This window comes from Kryptolebias marmoratus, linkage group LG11, assembly GCF_001649575.2.
Source record: "Kryptolebias marmoratus isolate JLee-2015 linkage group LG11, ASM164957v2, whole genome shotgun sequence".
Taxonomy (NCBI): Eukaryota; Metazoa; Chordata; class Actinopteri; order Cyprinodontiformes; family Rivulidae; genus Kryptolebias; species Kryptolebias marmoratus.
In genome coordinates this window covers 18072866-18099573 of record NC_051440.1, presented here as the reverse complement: position 1 = coordinate 18099573, position 26708 = coordinate 18072866, and the positions used below count along the sequence as shown (strand labels likewise).

At 42.9% G+C, this 26708-nt stretch overlaps 1 protein-coding gene across 1 annotated transcript in view; it reads left to right on the top strand.

Annotated features, from left to right (window-relative positions):
- The window catches only part of LOC108239949 (membrane-associated guanylate kinase, WW and PDZ domain-containing protein 2-like), an 84201-nt gene that overhangs the window by 954 nt on the left and 56539 nt on the right, over window positions 1-26708 (top strand). The window contains 1 exon segment of the mRNA XM_017423004.3: window positions 25323-25439. Coding sequence (XP_017278493.1) covers window positions 25323-25439 — 117 coding nt within the window.

Here is a 26708-nt window from a genome sequence, read left to right as displayed (position 1 = left end):
GGGGGGCTCGGGCCTGTTTGTTAGTGATGATAACAGGTCCAGTCCTGCAGTAATGACCCTCACCCAGCAGATTGTTTACCTCTGTGTCTCAGCCTGGAGGGGGGGGGGGTGTGTCCTGACAGAATGGTGAGTCCAGATCCTGATGTTGTCTGCCTTTTGGATGAGCCTCGTCTCTTCAAAACGGGCCTTTGGATGCCGATCAGATGTTCTCCTCTCATCTGACGCCTGCCAGTTCCACTCCCACATTGATTGCCTCTGTGGTCAGTTTCTCCTCCAGGCGTCCAGTCGCTGGTTGCTCGCTCTGATCGTTCGCAGTTGCGAGCCCAAAGGCTTGTTGTGATGTTCCCGAGCGCGGCGCGGTGCGGCGCGGCGCGGTGCGGCGCGTGGGGTTGGTGCCAAACAGATCTGGGCCGAGTGACCTGCTTCTGTCAGCCAGTGGAAAAAGCAGACGCGTACCGTGGAAGTAACAGGCGGAGGAGACGTTTGTCATTCATCACGCCCTCCCAGGCTCAGTTTAAAGTCACGATGAGCGGCTGAAGATAGAGCCTTGTTTTCCTGGGACGGGAGTAAAGCAAAGAGATCAAGCTTTCGGTTTATTTTTGGACGCTGCAGAGTTTGCTCGCAGATCCTTGCCTGACTCTCGGCCTCTCCACATCGGCTGCATCGATGTGATTGATCGGTGAGCCCGAGCTGCTGACAGAGTACGGTGTTTGTGACGTGTGACGGGTTAGACGCTGATGTATATGTGACGGACAGGTCTATCCTGTCCTCGCGCTCCTTCTCTGATCCATTTAAACATGAGTGTCTCTGGGCGTTCAACCACCCACATCACTGCTCTCTTCGCCGAGAGCGTCCTTGAATGCTCTGCTGTTTGTGCACAGCTTGCTGTCCTCTTCACCGTGCTTCTTTTTTTTAATTTTTTATCTTCTCCCCCTGTTCTCCCACTGTCATATTACCATTTGACTCGCATCCAGCGGAGTGTATTTATGGCGGACAGCTGCTGACACACTCACGGCCCGCCGAGGAATCATCCAGAAGCAGTTGAAGATGAACAGCTCAGAGGCCACACGCAGGCTCCAAAAAAAACGTCCCGAGTCTGAGTATACAATCCCATCTCAGTGCCTGTGCAAACATGCACATTTAAAGAGGCTATTTCCAGTCGAAACCCAGCTTGTGTCCCTGAGGGAGCACAGCAAGCTGATGGGCCGACAGAGCAAAGTAACAACCGTGACCTCCTCTCACACAGTTTATCCGCACTCATCTGAGATTTCAGGGAATTCAGTGGAACGCCATGATTTCAGTATTCAGGTATTCAAACACAGAATGCAGCTTTGGAAAGATGTTCAACTATTTTTTTTTTATTACTGCTAAACCTTCTTCAGATTATACCATGGTAGGCTTGCACAAGCTTACCATCCGCCTACAGAGACTTGTTATGTTGTCTGATCAGTGCATGGGATTCAGTGCGCTCAGTTCGGTTTGTTTTATATTTTTAACTTCCTCGGAATAAAGATGCGCCATTGTTGCTGTTCTACTCAGAATCTCCGCCATGTATCTTTGAAATAAAACACGCAGGTAATCGGGAACAGTGTGCTGTCACCTTTGGTAGGGGTGCGTCACGTAACGTGGACAAAACTCACAAAAAAAAACTGCGAGAAACGAAATAATGGAGATCAATGGGATTTTGGCGAAAACAGGGAACCCAGCCTTCTTTGGAGCGCCGCAGCTCAGACAGACATCACAGTAGAAACATCAATCAAAGTTTAAACGGGTCACAGGAAGCTGGACTTTACATGTCCGAACTGTCACTTTAATATCTTTCACAGTTTTTGCACAGTCGCAGTTTAAGTTTTATGATTTCTACAGATTTTTCCAACTGACAGTTGACGATGTCAAACTAACTTTTGAAAAGTCTAAAATATTTCAGGTTTTTTGCAAACACACTCCCACTTGAACAACTCTTTTCTGTGCAAAACGTTGATATTTTTGTCTTCTTTCACCCGGTGCATCTGTCACTGCTACAGGACTTATGAGTTTCTCTCAAATCCCACCAGACCACAGAGAGCGTGCAGCCAAACCCCCACAGACTTGTTTTATTTTCGCTCAAAATATTCTCTTCAAAACTGGAAGCGAAGTTTGGTTTTAACTTGTCGTATCTCCTACACGAAACACTGCAGAGACGTAAAAATCCACACCTGTGACCATCAGAGTCTTCTGCCGCTCACGGTTTAAGAATTTCTCGGATACAAGTTATAGTTTTCACACAGCGACTGTTTGTTTGAGACCTACTTTTCAGTCTGCTTCTCTGGTTTTCATTAGCTCAGCGGTCAGGGAGCGACAGACACAGGTGTGTGGTCACCATGGTGACCATAATGAGCCACTGGCAGCAGCTTTAACGTTTCTTTACGCTTCACATGCAGTTCGTGCATGAAACTGTCGGCCTTGTTTTTTAGCTTATATCATCACGAAGGTGATGTTATTTTGGGCTGCAGCTGCTTCGGCAACTTCAAAATGTCTTCGGTTTTCCAGTTTTGTTGTTGCTGTTGCATCAGGGAACAAAGTGATTAAAACAACAAATAGAAAGATAACGTCTCGAATAAAGAGCTCACAGTGTTCCAGTGACATTACTCGGCTGCAAACTTGTCAGTCGACGATTTAAACGTGTCTCTTTGGCGCACCGGGCCGCCATCTTCACAGACCGCAGGCTTTCGGCAATAATCCGGTCAGCTTTCTGCTTGTTAATCCCAAAAACTAAAAAAACAGAACAACGGGACTTCTATTCTGCATTTGAGGACTTTTCGTGTGGAGTTCAAAGCTTTTAAACCGTTCTGTAAGCTAGATTCACATGCAGATTAAACTCACTCCCTCCACAACGGAGGGTCGTTCAGGTCTTTGTTAGTTCTTTTTCATGTTCTTTCTGGTTCTGCTTCTTTCTTCTCTTATTCTCGCTGCGAGGATTTAAAAAGAAGCAGCAGCGTGCTCGGATAGATTCAGTTAACTCTGATTAACGAGACTTTATGTGCTGTAAGAGCGACAAAGTTGCGTCCTTATTTTGGCGGAGGAGTCGTCATTTTGAACTGCAGTCTTCTAAACATTTGGTGTCATTGCAGGTAGGATGATACAGCTGCACGGCAGGAAATAACAACAGAAGAAGAGTTTACAGGAAGTACGCTCTTCATACCCAAACTTAACTATAGTTCCAACTTATTTGTGCACAAATGGGAATAAATGAAAAGTTTTATGAAGGTATTCAAAGCAGTATTAGTACTCCGGCATATTGTTCAAACATACTACCTGTTGACTTTTTTTATTCGGTAACAGATCTGTTTATCTGCGGCGCCGCTGCGTCCTTCGGTCTCGTTTTACGGGTCGTGTGATGACAAATCTTTTTCTTCACAACCTCAGATGTGCTTTGTTATGAGGATGCATTAAGTCAGGCTGTAATAGTATCTGTGAGCATCATATGCTGCACAAATACCTTTTAAATCAATTAGTCCATCAGTCATCCACACAGACACACACACACACACACACACACACACACACACACACTGTTTGTTTGTTCTGCATTGGATTATTTAAATGTGATAGCGGAATGGCAAAAGGAAAAAATGAATGTGCATCTTAAGAGGGTTGTTATTTATCCCCCTGCTGTGTGTGTGTTTGCTTCAAAGGTTTTAGCTCTCTATCTTGTAAATGGATGTGCTCCAAATAGATCTAAACTAATGGCTGTTAACGTCACCAGATAATCAAAACAAAACCAAAACATGTCTTCGTTTTAGTACGCACAACTTTTACAGTCAACTTACATTTATTTCTCACTAAAGAGGTTTTGAAACGTCACATTCTGAGAACGTGAAAACTGAATTTTGTTCACCTCATAGCTATATTATGTATTTTTGTTTTCTAAAATAGCTCCGGTAATGAGTCATCCCTTATCTCTGGTTATTTGTTAGAGAGCAGATCTGTCAGCGGCGTTCGTCTCTTGATCAGCCGCCGCCGCCGCCGTGAGCCGAGTGCAAACGGCTGCTCGGTTCAGTGAAGCAGATTTCTAGAAGTGCCACGAAGATCATAACTGCAGAGAGGTGTTGGAGGAGTACAGAGAGAGGTGTGAATGCATGACTGTGAGTGTGTGTGTGTGTGTGAAAGTGACAAAGTGAGGAGGAGAGGTGGAGTTTTAAGAGTATTATAAAGGTGTGAGAAAAGACTCTTTGTGGAACGAATCAAGTTCTGGTTAGTTCTGGTGGGTTCCTTTTAAAATCTGAATGATTTGATTCCCAAAACTGCGATTGCACAAAATTACGTTGTGATAAAAGTGGGCAGCGTGGTGGTGCAGCGGTTGGTGTCGTCGCCTCACAGTGAGCAAATCGCAGTTTTGAGTCTCAGATCTGCACTTTTTTTTTTCTATGGAGTTTCTTGTTCCCCTCATGCTTCCTGTCACATTTTTTGTTTTAGCCCCCATGACCCTGAACAGGAAGAAATGTTATGGAAAATGATTAATTAGGGATAAAAAATATGAGTTTTGCAGCTCATTTTACAAATATTTAACTCACTTTTATCCCTAAATGCCATGAAGGGCGGGCCATCAAGTAATTGCCTGTATCTGTGGGTTCATTTGTTTGTCTGTTAGCAAAATATCTCTTGAGCCACTGCAGGGATTTTAATACAACCCAGAAATTCATCACTGGATGTAGCTCTACAACTCATTCAAGATGGCTGCCACAGCTTATCTACCTCAGCAAAGACAAAAATGGCTGCAACTTGGTTAATTTTATATATTCTGAGATCAAAGTGGTTGTGGTGGTAGCTGAGCCTGATCTCCATCATGTACTCTGAGCGCTGACAGGTTGTGTGAGGTCTTCATTTAAAGGTTTGGCACGAAAGGCGGCGGGCGACATGCATGCCTTCCAGCAGGGCCAGTTTCATGACCTCCAAGGAGGTTATGTTTTCGCTGAAGCCGGTTCCATTGTTGTCAAGATTACTTAAAAACTATTGAACAGATTTTGATGAGATTTTCAGGAAATGATCCAGATCTTAGTTTTTTTTTCTTCTAGTTCGTTATGATTTTCTAGGAAAAACAGACAATTTATAAAGTCTTTTTATCCTTTCATTTGCCTTTAAGTTTTGTGAATCATTTCCCATAAATAGTCACGCAGCACATCCAAGGATATAAATAAAAATGCCGGTTTATTTTGGGAGTTTTATTTTCAGATTTGAACGATCAAAACGCCTCGTCCACTGTAAGGTGTTATATTTATCTTAGGTGTTTATGTAACAGCAAACGTGACGCCGCTTCTCGTCTTTCTTCGTCTTTTCTCCCGTTTAAATTCGAACGACTTTCCGCCTCCAAGAGGTGGGGGAGAGAGAGCAGAGGTGGAAGGATGTTTCATCCACTCGGGTTGATGAGAACAACATGCGATGCTTTCTTAGGCGAAACAACAGGATGTCCAAATGTTAACAAGCCCTTTACAATCTGAAGTGGAGCGGAGTCATCCTTCGTTACGCTGATTCCGCCCCCACATTGTTCAGGGCCGGGCCAGGGAGACTGCCTTCAAGCAGCGGAGCCGGGGTTTTGGGTTTTTTTCCATCTTCGAGCGTCACTTCTTGGTTAAATGTAGTCACATTTTTATTAAATGGCTTTATTCTCGATAATTCTGGGTGACAGGCTTTGTTTGAACCTTAACCGGCCTACTTTTTTCCCTCCGACGGCTGTTGATGCCACATGACGCCTGAATGTCAACACATTTAATGAGCCCCGGCAGCCATTTTAACACTAAATTAAAGTCCTTGTAATTAGTGGTGGTTAAAGGCTAATGTGGCCTCTTATTAGTCATTTTTTATAATGCATTAATATTAATACATGTTTGAAATTACAGTGGGATCACCAAGTAGCTTAAATGTTAGGTTACTTTTAGTTTATAGTTTCTTCATAACTCCAGTATAAACCCGTGTTTAACCTAATTTTATAAAAACCTGCATGTTTTTGGCTTTATTAACGTTTTTATTGTGTTCATACGTGTTGCAACGAGTAATAAAATGTGGAAATGAATAACCCGAACCACAAAATATTAATATTTTTGCTTCCTTTTTAAAAAAAAAAAGAAGGTCTCTTATTATTTTTCTGTGCGAAGGTGGAGCTGCTTTTTTATCTGGAAGTGATAAGTGTGGGAGCAAACATTTCTATGCTGTGGGTTTTTTTTTTTCTGTTAAAGTAAATTTGTCTTGGAACCGGAGGAGTCTGGCAGACTGCGAGTGGCTTTGCTCAAATGTTCGTCGTGATCGCCACAATTTCCAGACAGTTTTGATCCATGAAGGCGGTAAAGCTTGAATTTATTGGTCGTAGGTTTATTCACTGGTGCCCAGAGGCGTTTTAATCTGTGCAGTCTCATAACTTTGTCCAGGAGGTGCACTACAAACCAAGATTTATGGCTTAGCCTGATTTGTTTAATCTGAAGTGAGAGTTTTCGAAGTTTACCATGAAGGAGGCTTCATTTTAAACGGCAAGCTCCGGAGTAGTTTATGACCTGCAGGTAAACTGTCTGGAAAATAAACACACACATTTAGAAATAAAGCAACTAACTACATGAATTCACCGATTATTTTCTTGACATCACACATAGAAAAATGAGAGTAAATCAGTGTTTCGGTCTGTTTTCAGTCAGTCAGTTCGCTGCGATTAAACCATTAAAGTTTTTACTAAATTAAACTGCAATACAGGTTATTTTCTGACATGTTTTTAGTGTTTTATCTCTGAAATATTTGACCCATAATTTAGCTCACAATTTAGCTTATATTAAGCAAAAATGCTCTTCTGTATCGTATTTTTAAGTGTGCAATTTCTTCTAAGAGGTTTTTTTTATTTTAAGTAATTATTACATTTTGTGAAATGAAAAACAGAAAAATAAAAATGTCAGCCATCGGCTGCCCTGATTGACATCGACCATAAAAAAAAATCTCACATCAGTCGACTTCCTGTTCCTTCTGGACTGAAACTTAACTGATAATAAGTTCATTTATAGAGAATTAGTTCACTGCAATATGTTCTATATTCACTAATAATTTGTAATATTCTGTATATTGTAACAATAGTTGTGTCAGTGATGCTAATATTATAATTTTTTCCTGACAGCGTGAAAGGCAGGGGGTGATGGAAACAACTGTGTTTGTGTGTCTGTTAGCAAAATATTTCACGAGCTAGAGAAAAATAAAGCAATCAGCCATGGGACGTCAATCTGCAGCTGATTTAAGATGACAGCCACAGCCGGTTGAGCTTATTAAGCACAAAAATGGCTGACTTGGTCAGATATTGAGCTAAAATTCGACGTGGTAGCAGCTGAGAGTCATCCTCAACACATACTGTGAGAGCTAACACATCTGTGGAGAACCTGGGTTCGACTAAAACAGCTCAGGTACTCCGAGCACTAACAGATCTGACAGGATCTTTGTTTAAAGCTCTAACATGCGAGGTGGCAGGGGATATGTGTTCCTGTAATGTTAATTAGCAGTTTAAAAGTACTTAAAGCGCTTTAATATCTATTATTATATGGTAATCATGAAGCTTATAATAAGCAGTGTCACAGTTAGGATTTACTTTTACTGTAAAAAGACAAAGATAAAGATTATTAATTGTCTTTCCATCTCTACACCCAAAGAAAACAAATTTGTTGTCATTCTTCTAAAATCTGACCAAGCGCCATTGTTTGATCAGTTGTTGTTTTTTCTTGTTCTATCCATCGACACACACGAGACATGCAGTTAAATTAGCTAATCTCAGACGAGATTATCGCTGTTTGGATGTGCTGTTCAGAGGATGGTCACCGAGCGTCAGTGTTAAAGCTTCTGCTGAGTTAAATTAGCTTATGTAACCGGGGAAAAAAAAAAAGAAGCTTCAGCCGTGTCACAAAACCAAATTGCTGGGTGATTAACATCCGCTGGCTGTGAGGTTTCCAGAGGAAAATCTTTTCAGGTGAAGTTTTTCTAACTTCTGCTGTCCGAGTCCTGCCAGCCTTCATGTGGCTGCAGGACGGATGGACGGATGGACAGATGGAGCGGAGGGAGAGACGGCGACCTTCTTCTCTTCCCCTTGTTGCTTTGTTGATGAGAGGCTTGAAGAATCAGTACATAACATCCTGTCTGCTCTGTTGGTATTAATAACTCACCGTTCTGTCAGAGGCGGAGGAGGATTTTTATTGAGGCTAGAAGCTGCTGGAGCTCGGCTCGGAGGATCAAACCCAGGCTCAGCCAGCCAACGGCCGCGGAGCCGACCGGTCCAGTTAAAGTGAATTAGGTCAATGCAATTCTCCACACTGCGGACACATGCGGGGGAATCTGCTGCCGCATGGGTTTGTGAAATGTGGATAGAAGTTTCTGTGTGTAAGACGTGATGGAAAGGAGGCTTTACTCAAACAGAAACGTCACTTCTTGATTCCTCTGCTGCTGGGGAAACTTTGCCTGTGTGCTTTTTTATTAAACAGCACAGATAGTCCAGTTCAGACCGTTCAGCTGAGTGTGTGTGTGGTCAAATTTGGAAAAAGGCTTCATTTCATGTGTGGTTGGAAAAAAACAACATTGTATTAATTAATCATGATACTGCATGCGTGAGTGTGTGGATTATGCTGATAAAGAATAAGAAACCTGTGTGTGTGTGTGTGCAGAATAAATACAAGCCCATCTTTATATTGGGAACAATAAAAATAGTCTTAGAGCGCCACTTTTCAGCGCTGAATCATCTAGAGCACGGCGGACATAACCAGACTAAAGATATCTGACATTCTTCTGTCCTTTTTTTAAATCCTCATGACGTCTGTGTAGTCGTCACGTGTTTCTGCTTCGTTGTTTTGGTCCTTTTGCATCAATAAGTTTGAGGTTTTAAATGAAAAAGCAGCAATTCCTGCATTTATTTTTGACTCGTCTTCAACTCCAGGCTGTAAAAACACAAAGTGTATTTCATGTTTTGTCTCACTGACCTAATTTAATTTATTTATATAAATAAATTTAAAAAAGGTCCTCTGGCGTCAAAGATACCGAGTGGTTCTGCTCCATTCTTCCCACAGGGACGTCTTAAAGCACGCAGCAGGGCAGGATGTATTGTGCAGCGTGTGCAGAAGGTGGTTTTGGATGGTTTCGGTAAACGTGTGAAGCACCGATTCTAAAACTTTTTACCGTATGAGTCAAAAGATACCAGCAGGAGGCACTCGTGACCCAAAGTGTCTTTGGTTGAAGTATTCAGGCTGATTAAACTCACCGTCTGAACGACCACCACGCTGTTTCCATCGTTGTAACCACGGTGTTGGTTTTCCATTTCTTGGAGCATTTATGATAGATAGAGTTTGATTAGCGATTATTTTCTAATCTGATTTGTCTGGAACTCACCCCAAAGTCAGTGCATCATGACCCACAGCGGGTCCCCGGACCCCAACTTTAGGAACCTTTGCTCTAAAGTGTACTTTTCTGCATTAATTATGGTTTTACAGACGTGACTATTACCTTCGCAAATGGTACTGAAGCAACATTCCATAAAATAAGCCCTTCTTATGATAGCAGATTGGACTTAAGCACACTGCATTCATTAAATATAATCTGGAAGAATAATTTGTTTCCAGAGGCTGAAATTGAAACAGGTGCTGGTTTCTAATGTCTGAGGGGGTCAAAGGTCAAAGGTCTTTCAGAACTGTTTAGTGAGATAAAGACATGAACTTGTTTGATAATTATCGTCTTTAAACATTTGAATGAAGTGTTCTTCTGGACACATTTACTTCTTAAAGACTTGAATCCGATCGTCACCTGTTTCAAATAATCCCTTTTTCTACTCATCTTGTCTCCGTGTCAATCTTTTTAATGTGTTGCAGACCTGAGACAAACTAGACATGTTAAGTCGACTTACATTTCAAAATCCTTTTGCTTTATTTTCCATCTAGTCCCAGTTTATTCCACATGTATTTATTTTGCTTATTTGGGGTCATGGGCTTTTTTCTTTCTACATTTCGTTCTGTTTGGGTTTATTCCTCGTTGACAGTTTGGCACATGATGCAAAAATATTTACTCTCTTTTTCACTTTTCTTGCATTTCAGCTCTTATTTTTAACAGGTTGTGCTGAAACAACCTGCAGGAGGAGGGAGAACACGTCGTTCCCGTGTCAAAGTCCCGTCATTAGTTGTCGATTTAGAAACTTTTAGGAGTTATTTTTTTATTATCTGTAACCTACTCCACAGACAAACAGTTTCTAACCCATTTAGCCCCCCAGGACTTTTGTTTTTCTTTCAGGATTAAAACCAACCATTAGGCAGCTTGTAGCTTTTATGTTTCTGCAGGGCTGAGAACAGCTGGAAGTCTGTAAAAGTTTTAAAACTTCAGTCTGGCTTCTTCATTTGATCGTATTTATGTTGTAAATCAGTGCACAAGTAGCTTCTTGGCTGATAGAGGCAGAGCTTTTTATTTATTTAACCAGAAGTAAATGTTGCTCTCAAATGGATTAATAGATGCAACAAGTGCAGAGCTGGTGAGAAAACGACATGAACTGAAAACATTTGAGCAAACGTACTCTGTCGGGTTCTCAGACTCCTGCGATCGCGCCTCTTTCGCCTCGACTTCAGACAATCTGCATATCAGATACTTTAAGCGTCTTGCTCTAACTGAGAGACACGAGTTGGGACATCTAACTTTTTCTTCGCTGCAACATTTAACTGCAGTGATTGTTGAAGGATTTATGGTTTGCTTTCAAAGATAAAAAATACATTGAAATGAACGCTAGCAGAAGGAAGGAGTGAATATCCTGCCTTGCCAGCGATCCGTTAGCGCTCAGAGTGTCTGCTGTGGATGACTCTCAGCTACTTCCACACCAGATTTGAGCTCAGCGTCTGTAAAACCGGCCGACTTGCGGCCATGTTTCTGTCTGCTGTGGTTGTGTAGCTGTGAAAAATCTGTTAATCTGTCATCTGGTTCACGAGATATTTTACTGACAGAGAAACAAACCAACGTCACACACGATCACCTGCCTTTCATGGCGGTGTGGAATAAAAATAAAACTAACAGTCCTGAACGCACAGCCTCCCAGCTAATTTCAATAAATCATATCTTATTCAGGCAGGCGCAGCAGCTGTGGATGGTTTTCATTCATAGTAGATTAGCTAGTTGCTCTAATCTGATGGTTTCACTGTGAGCTTAAGATCTGAATTAGAAGGATTAGAAAAGCTGGTGTCAGGAGCTAAACCAGAATCAGCACCGACATTGGTGGGTGGGTGGCCAACAAGAACAACAACACCAACAACAACAGCGCTGACTTTCTAAAGCCCCTCTTTCATCGTTCCCGAGGTAAAATAAATATCTTCCCCTGGAACCAACTCAGACACGTGTTTTCAGCCACAGTAAATACATAAAACATGACGCGGAGCTGAAGCCTTTTCACTGACTCACGCCTCAGCTGTTTGCCTGAGTTGGTTTGCGAGCGTGTCATCCTTTGGATTTTCACGGTAATTCATTCACATAAAGCTGTGATTTAATCGCCGCTCCTGTTTAAAAAAAAAAAAACGAATTTAAATTCCACCGCTGAGTTAATCATGCTCACTGCAGCAGCAGCAGGCGGCTTCCCGTCGTCCTGCAGGAAATCTCAGCTCATGTGTCGGAGCGCTTCATTTGCATTCAGGCGTGCTCCGTCGCTGCAGTTGATGCTTCCTGCCGACAGAGGTCATTATCTGTCTGATGGGTTCGAGGCGCCTTTATCTGCCCCGACACTCGGCCTGCGCTCCTCCACTTCAGCAGGGGAAGTTAATAATCAAACCGGCCAGCTTTTATGTCGGCAATTTAGTGATCATTTTCCATGAAAATTACGAGTAGCTATGACAACTGCTGATCATGTCAGCAGACTGCGGCTGTAATTAGAAGCAGACGGCCTCATCGGAGTGCAGCTTGTCTGGAATAATGTTTCCCGCTGTGGGAGTTGAACTGATGCAACTCTGCTGCTTGTGATGGAGCTATAAATTCCTGGCTGTAATGACCAAGCTGTCGATGTTCTCCATTTCTTCGCTGATGGCATCAGTAATACCTGGAATCACATGCGACAGCGTCGACATAAACGTACACGTTTTTGTTTGTGTTCTCATCTTTCTTTCCCCCCTTTGCACCGGCACATAAGTTCATCATCAGGGTAGTGTGTTTTGTTTTTTAAAAATCCTTTTTGAAATAATGATCCACAGTTTCTTTGTTTAGATCTTCCTCGATGCTTAAGCGCTGGAAATCCATCATGAGGCCGTTTACAAAATGCAGGTTGTACATTTTCACATCCCGCTCGGTGTACGAAGCTTAATAGCAAATAATTTGTTATGTTGGCCCAGATCGCACTTCGACTCAGATCTGAGGCGAGAGCAGACTCTGCTTTTTACAATTTAACCATGTAAATCAACCAGATTGTTGTGCTACAGGAACTGTTTACCACCTCGGTCACTGAAGAGAATGTCTATCAACAATGAGCTTAAAAAAGGCCATCAGCAGCTTCTTAAAGGGAGAATCTGGTCATTTTTAAAGTAATGTTTTGTTAAATCGTTACCAATGGTACCTTATAAGCTGTGACATCAGTCGTAGAGCACAGAGTCTGAAAAAAGAGGCAAAAGTCTTCGTCCAGGCTAGGCTAACGGCTAGCCACATGAGAGTTTTTTTCTTTTTCAAAAGCAACATGTCGCATCCCGATTTCCAGGTCCTCCAAATGTCCAGGTTTCTCCTCACACAGGGTTGTGAGAGATGAGTGAGAAGTTGTAGGTGTGTATTACTTACCCAGGATACCCATACATACACCCACTGTATTGTTGAGTTAGAGCTGTGGTTCGTAAACTGTGGGGGCGCGGCCCCTAAGGGGGACGGAGAGTCATTACAGGGGGGCATTTAGACTTGTTTCTGTGGCGGACCTTAGGAGACGGGCCTCATGCTGGGTGGGTAAGGGAGTGGGTCCACGGCACATGACCCGGATCTCTCACGGAGGTGAAATTTGCTGTCTGAGGAGGTGTCACCTGAAATCAGGGACCGAAGGACAGAGTGATAACGGTCGATGTGGGGAAAACCTCGCTTTCTGGGCCTGATGTGGACCGGCTGATATGTCAGTTGTTCCGAATGTGTTTACTCTAAACCTGCCACGGCGTAGAAATGTGGACAGAAAAACAAGGCTGCGTCAAATCAAATAAGAGGTGGAGGATAACTCTGAAAACTCTGACAGCCGAGGGAATGGAGTTTAATAAAAATGAACTTCATCTCAAGTCAGCCACTTGAGTTGTTATGAAGAAAACTTTTCGTGCCCAAACTGTGAGCCTCAAACCTGCTGGGAAAAAGGTTCCACTTCCTGCAGACATCGTGTGCAGCGTCTGTAGCTATTATAGTTCATTCATAGATTCAGTTTGAATATAGTCATTGGAAAACTCTTCATCACTACAAACAGGTTTTATTAGACTATTATCCCGCAGCAGCTGGGAGATGGACTGGAGAGGAGAATCATTATGATGCTCAGAAGGTGGCCTTCTTTCAGCCCTAATCATTAGTTTTTGTATAGATTGGAAGCTCACTCGTGCTGGTTTTAACCCCTCGGATAATCAACCTTTTCACCCCACAAACTACTGAATATCTTATTGCTCATTGTTATCCTTAAGGGGTCCTTTGTATCCAAGGTTTCCTCCGCGTTGTGTCCCTGTTATTGTGACCAAAACATCGTGCTTTCTCCTCCCTCCTTCTCGTCCGTATCAGTGCTTTTCTTTTCATTTAGATGCATGCCGTTTCTGATGGAGTCTGAAGAGCAACGCTCGAGCTGAAGAGCGCAATCAGCAGTGACAAACAGCCCCATATAGGCACATTTACAGGAGCCGCAACAAACACCACCGCGCGCGCACCGCCTTGTGTCCATCTGTATTTATCTCATCAGCGTAGACGTCTGATTCGAGGCGAAACGAGGAATTCGTTTACCTGCTGCGAGAGGAGGGAAGCGGTACGAGGAATATTCAGGTGGGCAGTTCCTCTAACCTTTCATTTCTAATCTCGTGGGCTCATTTGTAGTGCGGGCGTGTTTCTCTTTAATGTGTCTCAAAGGCTGTAAATGTGTGTCTGGTCTTGATTATGGCAGAGAAGAGAAAGACATGGAGGAACATCATCATTAAGACTGCTTTCAGGATCAATATTAAGACCTTTAGGAGGAAGGCTCTGTCATTTACTGTTAATAACGGCTCCTGCTGTCTGCTGGAATAATAAAGCCTATTGGAAAAGGGATACTTCATCCACAGCTACATGGACAATACACCAAAAGGTGTATTATGGAGACGTTTTGGCTATTCTCTCATTTTATCTACTAACCAAGTGAAAAAGTGTTTTTTGGCCTAAAATGGACCCGCAGTGAAGAGTACTTGATGGGTTGCAGTTGCAGCTGTGGGAAAAAGGCCCGTTTTAGTCGAAGTCTGGTTATATTTGAAACGGTGACATGTAAAACAATTAGGTGGGTTTGTTTTTCAGCTTTTTAAATTCATTGTGTGAACCCGCAACAAGAAGCCAAAGAAGCTTTCAGCAGGACTTAAACGCCGTGCAAAAACAAAACTAAAAACCCAATCCTACAGAGACATTCCGGAGGACATTAGGAGCGGCCAATCAATGGTTTGGTTCACTCGGAGGGGAAAAGAGCGTTTAAAGCTGGTCTTTAAACATAAGACAGCTTTGGGAGCAACAACTCGAGCCTTTCTACGCTGAAGGAAGCCCTTCTCACATCGTCCAGCCAAATGAACAACTCTCCAGAAGGAAGACGTTCTCCTTTCATCTTTTTTTTTTTTTTTTTTTTGTTCTTCTGAAACCACCAAAGGAGAAAAACTTCACAGAACAAATACAGACGGTCCAGCACCAAGTCCGGCCCAATAAGCCTCAAGAACAGGAAGAGCAGACGAGAACAAACAGGCCGGCCTCCTCTGTTCGGATTCCTCTGGTAATTTGTTGAGCTGAGGTCAGTTTTGTGGACTCTGTGTAATTACGAAAACATCTGCAGCACTTTCCACTGTCCTTCTGTGAAGACGCACGAAGCTGCGAACATCCTGATGAGCCCTTTAGAAAGCAAAATTACAAGTTTTAGTTTATTTGTCCGGTGGCTGCATAGAAAGTGTATCGAGTGCATTTGACAGTGACTGTCAGATCTGTGTGCAAGAAAAAATATAAGAATGAAGGATTTTTCTTTATCACCTCATGAAATCCAGACTGAGGACCTCGACTGTGGACGATCAGATTTTGGAGATGATTGTTTTTTTGGGGGATTACTTTTGATTTTCTGTTGAAAACGTTGTTGTAGTTTTTAGCTAAAATAAAATCACAAATCAAAGAAGTTATTTCTGCTTTTATTTAAAATCAGATTAAACCAATTCCTTATAAGTGTGTATTAAGGACTGAAATCTCTATATATAAATGCTTCAAAACTAGATTTATACACCAAAAAAAAAAAAAATTTAAATGCATTTTTATTTACTTAATTTCAGGTTTTTTTGTATTTCCTATCTCTTAATTTCTGTAAATGTGTTTATTTTAGTATTTTTTTCCTATTTCACAAAGTATTTTCTACATAAAATCGTTGTGAATTTTAATTTAGTTAGATTTGATTCCTTTTTTTTAATTCCTTTATGTGTTGCAGCTGAATTAGCAGACGTGTAACAGGAGGAATGCAAAACTTCTGCCTTTGAGTTTCGTTTATTTTGGTTTGTTTTACTTGATATACAACCTGCAACAATCTAATTTCCCGAATGGGGAAAAAATAAATCATTTTGCAGAAAGAACCAGGAGAAATGCAAAGAGAAAACAGAAGTTTTTTCATGTTAAAATGTCTATAGAGCTATTTATATTTTTAGATTTCTTCTTGATTTTGACCCTTCTGCTCCTCCTTCTGTGCTGTAGAGATAAAGAGCAGTTTATTTTACCAGTGTTGATCTCTGACTTCCTGTTTGTTACCGGAGTGAATTTAACAAGTTTATTGTCGTTTTTTTGAGGATCTTGACGTTCTGGCTCCGTTTCATCCCCAGGATCTTGTACGTTCTTCGACGGTTCGTTCTTGATTCTCCGTTTGAACCACCAGAAGCTCAGAAACACCGACGTGAATCCACCTTTTGCAGCCCCAGCTCTTGGTTGTGGAATAATTTACTGAGTCGTATAAAATCCGCTCAGAGCGCCAAAACTTTCACGGCTCTAATGGAGATCAGCTTCTCCTCGTCGGCATTCGACTCGAGTAAAACCTAACAGACGTTATTTGATTTACTTAGTTTCATTGTTTTCTTGGAATCATTTCACTAGTTTTTAGTTGGATTCGTGTTTATATTGTTTCGGTGGGATCGGGTTATTGCCTTTGGTTTTTTTAACTGGTTTTATTTCTCCGTGCGGCACTTTGTGGCAGCTGTTATTCGTATATAAAGCGCTTTACAAATAAAGTTCACATTGATTTTTGTGGATCAGAGCAGAGAAGAAAAAGCCACTAATGAGTAATCTTTATCGCCCGCCACCATGAAAGGCGGGTGGTTGTGTCTGAGTGCTCGTTTGTCTGTCTGTAAGCAAAATATCTCACAAACCACAGGAAGGAATTTAAAGAAACCCTCAGAAATCTTTGATTATCCCTTAGAGTCAACACCTTTCAAGATGGACGCCACAGCTAGCTGACCTTAGCAAACACAAAAAATGGTTAAAACTCAGTCAGTCTTACAGATATTGATCCTAAATTTGTTGTGGTAGTCGTTGAGAGTCATCCAAACCACATACTTTAAGTGATAGTTGATCGTGGGAGGTCTTAGAATATTGTATCCTTTAAGGAATGCCGGGCCTTTAATTTTTTTCTGTAAATGTAAAGAATTTACCTTATTCTGTTTTTTTTTATTGAATATTTGAACTGGCGATGGCAGAGGTTGGAGGTGGAGCAAATCTTTATCTGCATGAAACGTAGCGATAAGAGCCTATTTATTCGTTTTATTTTTATTACCATACCGTACCAGCTTTATTTATAGAGCACTTTAAACACCCACAGGACCAAAGTGCTGCACACATAATAAAACGAGCATACAGTCAGTCGCAATGAAAGGAAATGGAATAGATAAAAATAAAAATGAAATAATTCGAAACAATTAAAAGACGACATCTCAGATGGTGTCAAAGGTCAGGGAGAAGAGGCGGGATTTAAAAACAGACGGGGTTTTTATTGTTTGTGTCTTTCAGATGTATGTGCTTACTCTGACAGTTCTTTCATAACCTGGGTAACCTTTTGTGAAAGTAGGTGAGGGTTATTGATTCCTGCCTCTCTCCGGGTTTTCTTTTCCATGACACCCACTCAGAAGCAGCCTTATTGGGCCGTCCTCTCTGCTCCAACGCCCCCCCACCACCACCAGCTCAGGCCTCAACCTTTAACCCGCCCTCACCTCGCTCCCGGCGGGAGCTGCGTGGCGGCGCTGGACTCGTGAGGGGCTCTGAATGTAAAAACACGCCTCGTATTTGCGCCGCGCAGTCTGTGGGCACGGGTTCCGTGGAGCGTCACTGCAGGGTTTCGTTTGAGGTCGACAATTTAGCGGTGCGAGTTTGTCAGGAGACAAAACGCCTCTGCCTCCTGCTAAAGTGGATATGTCAGACCTCATTATGTCTTCCTAAATCAAACAAAATGGCTCCTGTTCGTGTCTGCGTTTAGATCCTCCTCCTTCAAACCTGAGTTCAGTATTCGTCTACACCTGCCCGGTCAAAGAGCCCAGAAATCTGTGCCGCACATAAGAAACCCTGCCTGTCATCAGCAGAAAATAGTTTAATTCAGAAATAATGCAGGTAATCAGCAGGACGACCCCTGTATGCAGGTGTTTTAGACTAAAACTAAACTGGAGAAATGATGGCGCTGTAGCTGTTTTCATCAAACCCTGCAAATGACATGAGATGCTGCAAGTTGTCACGGTCAGACTGTGTTGTGGATGACTCTCAGCTACTACCACATCAAACTGTAGCTAAATATCTGTGAAACTGACTGAGTTGCAGCCATTTCTGTGTAGTTTCATGTAGCTAGGCCTGTCGCGATAAACGATAAATCAATGAATCGCACGATAAATTAAAATGAGGTCGATAAGTTTCATTTATCGGCGTTATCGTTCCTTCGTGTCTCTCGCTCTCTCTTTCTACGGAAGACGCTGGAGGACAAAAAGGCTCCGGTGCTCTTCACTGACCCCTCCCTTTCTGTTAGCGTCCGGTGGGCGTGGCCTATCGTGTCAGTTAGCCAGCCGAGGGCCTTGGCCTGTAGCTCGTTAGCATTAGCCACCGCTAGGAGTTAGCAAGCCAAATAAACGCTGTTTGGGAAAAAAAACAATAACAAAATTTAATTGGTTTCAAGGTTGAACTAGGAGCAGGGGTGTGGGAGCACTTTGGATTCAAACCAAATAACCGAGGAGAACCGCTGAACCTCCGAGAGCCAGTATGTCGCATTTCTGCTTCTGTTAGTTTGCACTTTTTGTGTATAAAACTGTCAGTTTTGTCCGTCTTTTCTATATAAAACTAATGATTATTACTTTTTGAAGGTCTGTTTAGTTTACAGACTTGATAATCCGTACTGTTTTGGTTGAATGTAGGTTTTAATTCCGTTTTTTTTTTTTTTAGTTTTTATACAAGTGCATTCTTTGTTAACGGAGACTGAGAGTCCATTTTATTTTTGTTTTCGGTTGTTTTGTTTTTTTTGTGTTCCAGTTCCAGTGTTAAGTGATCTTTTGTTTATTAAGTTTATTAATCTTTGAAAGGATGTACTTGCTCCATTATGTTATTATCATTACTTTAGTTTAAAACGGCCTCCAAACGATATTATCGTTTATCACAGTAATTTCTGAGACAATTAATCGCCAAGCAAAAATTGTTGTCGTGACAGCCTTGCTATGGCGGCCCGTTTGACTTGGATCGACTCCAAAAGGGAATCAGTTTCAGGTGAACTAAAAGATTCATTAAAATCCATCTTTCCAGAGAAAGAAAATAAACATTAGTTGCTGCTTTTTGCTTTTGTCACAAGATAAAGACGGGCCATCTTCCATCGGTGCCAAGGTTTTATGAAAACTGATCTGGTTTTTAAATGATTCAAATCAAATCCTTTTTTTTTACACTTGAGGTTTAATCTGAATGATTTTACAACCTGCTTAAAAGCAGATCGTTTTTAACATCTCCTTCTATGAACTGTAAGAAAGTGGACTTTCTTTTTCCCCACGAATGTAAAGTGCAATAAATTCCCTCTTATTATCTGCTTGGACCTATAAGTGTGCGTTTGTTCGGGTTAATAAAGTCCTGTTTTTCATTTTCTGAATTATTTCTCTGGCTTCTCGTTCAGGCTGGATGACAGCTCATCAAACTAAACGACGAGCGCTGAACTTTCAACACTGCAGGCGCGGAGGTCAGGGTTTGTAATTCAGTCATGGCGCTCCCTGACGGGGAAATGTTACAGGTACTGGACAGAATGAATAATGGGCTTGTTTTATAGTTTGTATTTCTGTAGTTTCATTTGAGTAAACTCACAGGTTAGCAGCACGCAGCTGGGTTAAAGTGGCAGTGATAAGATGCTTTATGGACTCATTTAATGTAATATTTGTGTGCCGTTTTGAACCAACTTGTTCCATGTAACCAACAGGTTAGAGATAAATCAGCAGCATCCCCTCCGCCCTCGTTCACATGCACTCGGCTGCGTTGCTGCAGTAATTCGCCTCCCGCTAAGTTTCCCGACGAGCTCTCCTCCTCGGCGGCGGCTCTGATTCGTCTGACGAACGTCTGCCTGCTCTTCATTATGCCGTCAGACACTTTCATGGCTCTTTTTTCGTTTGGATCCAGACCGTTGCCTCTTTGATTGCATAGCTGCAGTTCAGCAGCCGCAGCAGATTCACTCAGGGTTGAACAAGTTCCAGCTAAGTTTGTCCACATTAATAATTCAAGGCAGAAACGCTCGGAAAACGGGGCTCTTAAAGTGCTGTTGTGTTCATTTAATTAGCTGATGTTAAGCTAAGATAACTGAAGGCGAAGCATTCCTTGAAGAAATGCATATCACCCGCCACCTTTAATACCAGAGTTTTAGGCTGAGATCATTTATGTTAAGAAATGACAAAGTTTCATCGTTTTGGTCAAACCTTGAAATTGATGTTGATTATGTGATGCGAATGACTCTCAGCTACTACCACACCAGATTTTAGCTCAGTGTCTGTTAAGATGACTAAATTATAGCCTTTTTTGTGCATTTTAGGGTCAGCTGGCTGTGGCAGCCATCTTGAATCGGGGTGACTCCAAAAGTGAATCAGTTGTAGCTGAACATTCGGTAATTACCTTCTGCAAAGTTTCGTTAAAATTCATCCAGTAGTTCATGAAATATTTTGCTAACAGACACGGACAAACACACAGAGCCTTTCACTTCCGGCGGCGGGCGACATCAACGAACATCAGCAGAGAAGGTGAAATACTGATTAATGATTGAAGCTGTTGTAGTGATTTGAACTCGTTTTGTTTTGTTTTTTTTTCCTCTGTGGAGTCGTTGGAGCTGCTGCAAACTTTGTGATAATTGTTTGATCTGATAAAATCTGCTGGAGTTCAGTGGATCAGATCCTGATCTACAGAGTTTATCTTCATTCTGCTCATTTTTAAGTTCGTAGAGTCCTTTTTATCTTTAGGAAACAGGCTGTTTTATAGACATACCTCCTCGGCTTTTAATTAGCTGAATTTATCAGATTTTTGTAATACATCCATATTTCTTCCTTTATGTGCTCCACGTAGTATTTTACCGTGAAACGATACAAAGCATTATGGTTTTCTGTAAACAGAATTAAAGGATTAGGTGTCATTATGCGCTCCTGTTGCATTCATAGAGAAAAACCGTCTAAAAACAAACCCCCCCAAAGAATGAAATCAGCCTTTCTCTGAAGGAATGCAGGTCGCCCACCGCCTACATGCCAAAGGTTACCTGTCAGTGTTCAGCGTATGTGTTGTGAATCACTCTCGGCTACTACCACTCCAAACTTTAGCTCAATGTGCGTAAAACTGACTGAGTTACAGAGATTTTCGTGTTTTTTAGGGTTTATTAGCTGCAGTGGCCATGTTAGATTGGGTAGACTTCAAACATTAATCAGTTGTACATGAACGTCCAATGATTATTTCCTAAAAGTTTCATTAAAAACCATCCAGTCGTTGATGAGATATTTTGCTAACAGACAGACTTACAGAGACACATCCCCTCCTTTCATATACGTGTCGTAAATATTAGTGTTTTTTATGTCATTAAACTACAATCTAGACGTGTTAAAGAGTATTATTTTACTTAACTACTGGTACTTCGATGTTTTGATTTACTCCACCACTTGTCCAGCGGGGACTCGGATCAGCTCCAGAACCCTGAACAGAACAGAACAAATGGGGTTTTGGAGAACCGAGGCATGAGGACGACTCTGCTGCTTCTGTGTTGCTAAGCAACAGCAGCACGTTGTGTACATCACTACTATACACGTCTCTGTATATAAAGCTCCGTTCCTGCTGATTCCTGGGCTCTTATTTATCACGGGAAGCCATTATTTTATACAGCAAGAGAAAAACTACTTCCTGGGCCGCTGCCATTTTGTTCTGCTCTAATGGGACTGTCACTGTTTTGTTTTTTTTTTCCTAGGAAGGCAGCTCAACTTTATGGGAAGCTCAAATAAATGTTTATATATATAAATATATATATATATATTTATTTATTTTTTTTATTTTTTCTCCTCTGATTTGTTGAAGTGGCCATCAACAAACCAAGGCGGCTGTAATGTTTGCCGTGTCAGGTTTATTTCTGTTATTCCCGCCCGCCCGCCACAGACGGTGAAGGTGGAGCGATAATGTTTTCACTTCACTCTGTGTGTGTGTTTGTTCGTCTGTACTGTCAGCAAAATATCTTGTGAATTGCTGAACAAGTTTTATTGAAATTCTTAGGAAGTATTCATTGGGTAGATGTCCTCAACTCATTAACTTTCGGAGTCGATCGGAGTCAAGATGGCTGCCACAGGAAGGCCGAAAAATGGCTCTAACTCAGTCAGTTTGACGGGTATTGAAGTAAATTTTGGTGTGGTAGTAGCTGAGACTGATCCCCAGCTTCTACTCTAAGTGCTGACTGGCGGCACAAGATGTGTTTAAAGCTAGCATCAACTATTGGAAACAACTATCTGTCTGTTAGCAAAATATCCCATGGACCACTGGGCGGATTTTAATGAAACCTTCAGGAAATAATCATTGGCTGTACGTCGACAACTGATTAGCTTTTGGAGCCAGTCCAAGTCAAGATGGCCGCCACAGCCAATTGAGTTTAGAAAACACAAAAATAGCTATAATTAAGCCAGTTTAACCGATATTGTGCTGAAATTTGGTGAGGTAGTAGCTGAGAGTCGTTCACAACAGATGCTCAATGTCACGTGGGATCTTGCATAACGTTTTTGTCAAGGTTTGACCGAAGTGGCTTCAGCGCCGTCATTACTCATCATAAGATGAGTGTAAAACTCTGGCATTAAAGGTGGCGAGCGACATGCATTCCTTCCAGCCCTGCTGTGTGGTTAAAGCAGCGAGCTGTCTTTAAATATCCTCCTCCTCCACACTCTGATCCGAGCTCTCAGATCATGTGCTCCTCCTCTGGTGTTTGTTTATGTCTGGTGTTTTGACCAAACCTTTGCTGAAGACGGAGCTCGAGGCATCTTCACTGGCGTCTGCAGCTGTGAGCTCATCTGCCTGGCGTGCGTGCGTGTGTGTGTGTGTGTGACATATGCTGCTGCGTCTTTCAGCCTTTCCTTCCTGCTCTGTGACGTAAACACAAGGTCAGGACTCAGAGAGCATCTGGTGGACGTATTTGAGGAATGTCAGGGAGCATCTGCCTGCAAAATTGGAGACGCACATCCACAAACACATGCATAATAATCTATTTTCTCCTGTCAGTCTTTTTTTTTTTTTTTCTTTTGCTGCTTGCACACACAGTCCCTCCCACACATGCACAGGCGCTCCGGTGCAGTAACGCCAGCAGCAGATAGGGGCTGCTGCAGGATTGTGGAAGCTCCCTGCCAGGGTCTTTTATTTTTTATTTTTTCCCTCCCAAAACCCGGCATCCCACTGGCACATCTTCTTCTCCTCTCCTTCTTTTTTTTTTTCCTCCTCCCGACGGCCGTTGTCTCTCTCCATCTATCCGTGTCTCTCGGCATCTCTACCATCCCCACCCCCCCTCACCACCACCACCTCCTTCGTCCTCATCTTCTGGGAATAAAATTGGCTGCGGCCGGTTGCTGCGTCTTGGAGCATCGGAGGAGGAAGCGGATTGGGAAGACGGAGAGGTTTTCATCAAGGTAAAAGGAGATGTGCGGTGGTTGGCTGTGAGGCTAAAGGACGCCTGGGAGGACAGACTGTCAGAGGATTTAAACCTGTGGAGGAACAGATTTTTTTTTTTTTTTTTTTTTATCAACATCTGGGCCAGCTGCTGATGAGGTGTCTGGATCTCACTGCCGTTATCTTCACTGTCTGTCTCTGCATCTATCCCTGAACACATACTGGTGTGTATGTAGGATGTGTGTGTCGGTGTCTGCATGCCAAAGGCAGAGCCTGTGCCTGAATACAAAGCATGTGGTCGGACATTTATCCATCTGAAAATCTCAGCAGGACGTTAATGAGGATTCCATCCCGTCTTCCTTTGTTTTTACCTCCTCTCCTCTGCTCCCAGCAAAGGCTGGGAGGGGAAGGATAAACGCTAGCTAAAATGGTGTCAGCCTCCACAAGACGCTCTGAACAAAAGGATTAATTATTTTCAGAATCAGAGTCACCTGTGTCCGCACGCCCGTGAGCATGTTGTGCACGGGGGCTCGATGAGTTTCCGCTCCAGTGCCGTGTGTTTTCTCTGACAGGTAGGCGCTGCATTAACTTGTAGGCCCAAGGCTGTTGACTCAGTTTGGCAGGAGGTCAATAGAGTATGCATGACTGAGGAGACATGTTTGTCGTTTTGTAAAAAAATGCGCAGCATGTAACCTCATCCCCCTCGCGCCTGTCGGGATGTGGCAGCGGCGCATATCAAATGTCGCGTGGAGAAAGTTCTCCTCCTCTCGTCCTCCTGGGCGTCTCTTGCTCGAGACGCGGGAGGGAGGAGGGTGTGGGGGGGACAAACTATTTGTGGACGCCCTTTCAGACGTTCTCCTGCCTTCAGTTGTTTCACGTCAGCCCCCCCCCCCCTCACACACACACACAAAAAAAAATGGCTTAAACAGCAAATAATGTGCAGAAACAGAGAGGCAGAGAGTGAGGAAGAGGAGGGTTCGAGCTGTTGTCCTCTGTAGCCTTTGTCACCCAGTCTGCTGACGCTGCACATGAAGCCCCGAGGGGATCACAGGTTTACACACTGACCATGACGTGTGTGTGTGTGTTAGCGCTGGTGACTTTGCTTTGGTGAGGAAATCATTGCGAGCTTTAAACCTGATTAAGCCACAAAATCTGATTTCGCCAATACCCTCAACACCTAATTTTCTCCTTCTATTGGTTATTACGAAGACGTAACGTCATTAAAGTCATCTTCGGTTTTAATCTTCACTAAGAGTTGTGAAAAGCTGCTCTCCTCTTTGTTTCCTGAGCGACGCGTGAAAATGAAACTCCAGACGAAACGCCTAAACTGCAGAAAACGTTGGTATGAACGGGTGGTGTGTTTTCTGCGCACTCAACTAAAAACGAAAAGGAGTAGTTCTTTAAAAGGTGACGAATAACCAGTATCTTACCTCTTGCAGATAGTTCCCTGAACACCTTCATCTATCCAAAATGAGGTTTGGCTAGCCTCAGTGTTTCATGCAAACACTGGTTTATAAACCTTTTTAGACAGCTGGTCAGTAAGTCCAGCATAAACATCCTGCTGGAAGTGCCCCGGGCTGCACCAAAAAGGGCTACAGCTAGCTGCTGCTGTTTACACCTAAAGACAGCCACAGAACTTAAGTGATCACGCTGTGTGACGTAAAGGTACATAAAACAGCGTTTGCTTAAATCACTGTGAAATTATTAAGATTTTTAGGGCAGCAGCACCCCCACGTTGTTCTTGGTGTCACTCAGGCTACCTGTTAGAGGTTTATTCTGACCGGATGTTTAAAGGGCTATCTACAACAGGTAAGACGCTAACTGTTTATAAGCTTACCACATTTTACAAGATGGGAAGTGTCGCTCTTACGCTGTCATGCTTTAGGTTTTTGGAAGCATCATGTTTGTCCTCTGGATTCTGTCAGGTTTTCTGTTGAGCTCGTCTCAGTTGCCGGAGATCGTTTCAGCAAAAACGTCACTTCCTGCACGGCTGGGACGACATGCACTAACCTCTCTCCTTCTGTGTTTAGGGGGGGTAGTCGACAAAGATTTGCGGCACTACCTCAACCTGCGCTTCTCCAAAGGCTCAGTGGACCACGACCACCAGCAGATCATCAGAGACAACCTCTACCTCCGCACCGTTCCCTGTAAGTCGCCGCCACTTGCCTCCTCGTCTCCTCTCCTTGTTTTTCTCCTCCTCCTCCTGTTAGCCTCCATCCCGTCTTCTTTCGTTGTTTCTCCCTAAGTACCGCTCTTCCTTTCCTCCTCCTCCTCCTGCAGCTCTGTTTCCCCCTTCTCTCAGTTCTGCCTCGGGATGTTGCCCTCTCTTCTTCTTCTTCTTTTTTTTTTTCATGGCACACACGCTCCCCTCCCTGTCTCGCGCCGTCTATCCCTCCTTCTTTTCCCCCTCGGTCGTCCGAGGTTTCCACGGCAACCACCTTCTTGTCTGGAGGCTTGTCGTGATACCCCGCTCCCCCCTCCAGCACACACAGATTTAAAGGGATATTAATGATGTGATTGTTGTGTCCGTTTCATCTGTGTAACCCTGATAGATTTTACACCCACGGACATTTTGTGTTGGAGGGTTTTATGTGTTATCAGGGTTTGTGCCTTTTTTTTTTTTGTTTCTTGCTGTGGGACAATGTCATGTCCGTGATTGTCGTCGAGGTCCGTCCCCAGCAGGTTCGCCTCCTCTCATTTCATCAAGCAGCTCATGAATCGGTTCTGAAGCTTCCCCCCTGTTGACTGGATGCTCCTCTGTTCAAGAAGAGCAGCGGTTTCGGGCTGGATTTCTTATTGCTCTCCGCCAAAAGGCAGGCGGTTATGGTTTTGCTTCTGTCTGTGTTTGTGTGTTAGCAAAATATCTCATGAACCAGTGGGCATATTTTAATGAACATCTCAGTAATAAATAACTGAAGGGACATCTCCAACTGAATAACTTTTGAAGTCAACCTGATTCAAGATGGCCGCTACAGAGAATCAAACATAGAAAGCGCATGAATGGGTATAACTCAGTCAATCTTACAGATATTGAGCTAAAATCTGGTGTGGTAGTAGCTGAGAGTCATCCTCAACACTTACTCATTAGATGTCGCCTTTAACTCCAACCCTCATCAGTACCAAATGTTTTTAGTTTAAAACATTAAAGGTGGCGGGTGATATGCATTCCCTCTACACATGCTGGATCTTTAGTTTTTACTCATTGGGCATGTGTTAGGTCTCGTCCACTGGTTTGTTGATTCTTGCTGCTGAATCTAGAACGGATCCGTGATTAAAACAGAAACAAAAAAAAAACGAGGCCTGTTTTGACGTCACCGGTGCTCGTGTCTGCTGAGCGATGTCCTCTGCCAGTGTGTTGAGCCGCCGACACAGAAGTGAGTGTTTGTTACGATCCTGCAGCTGCACACTTCCCTCCT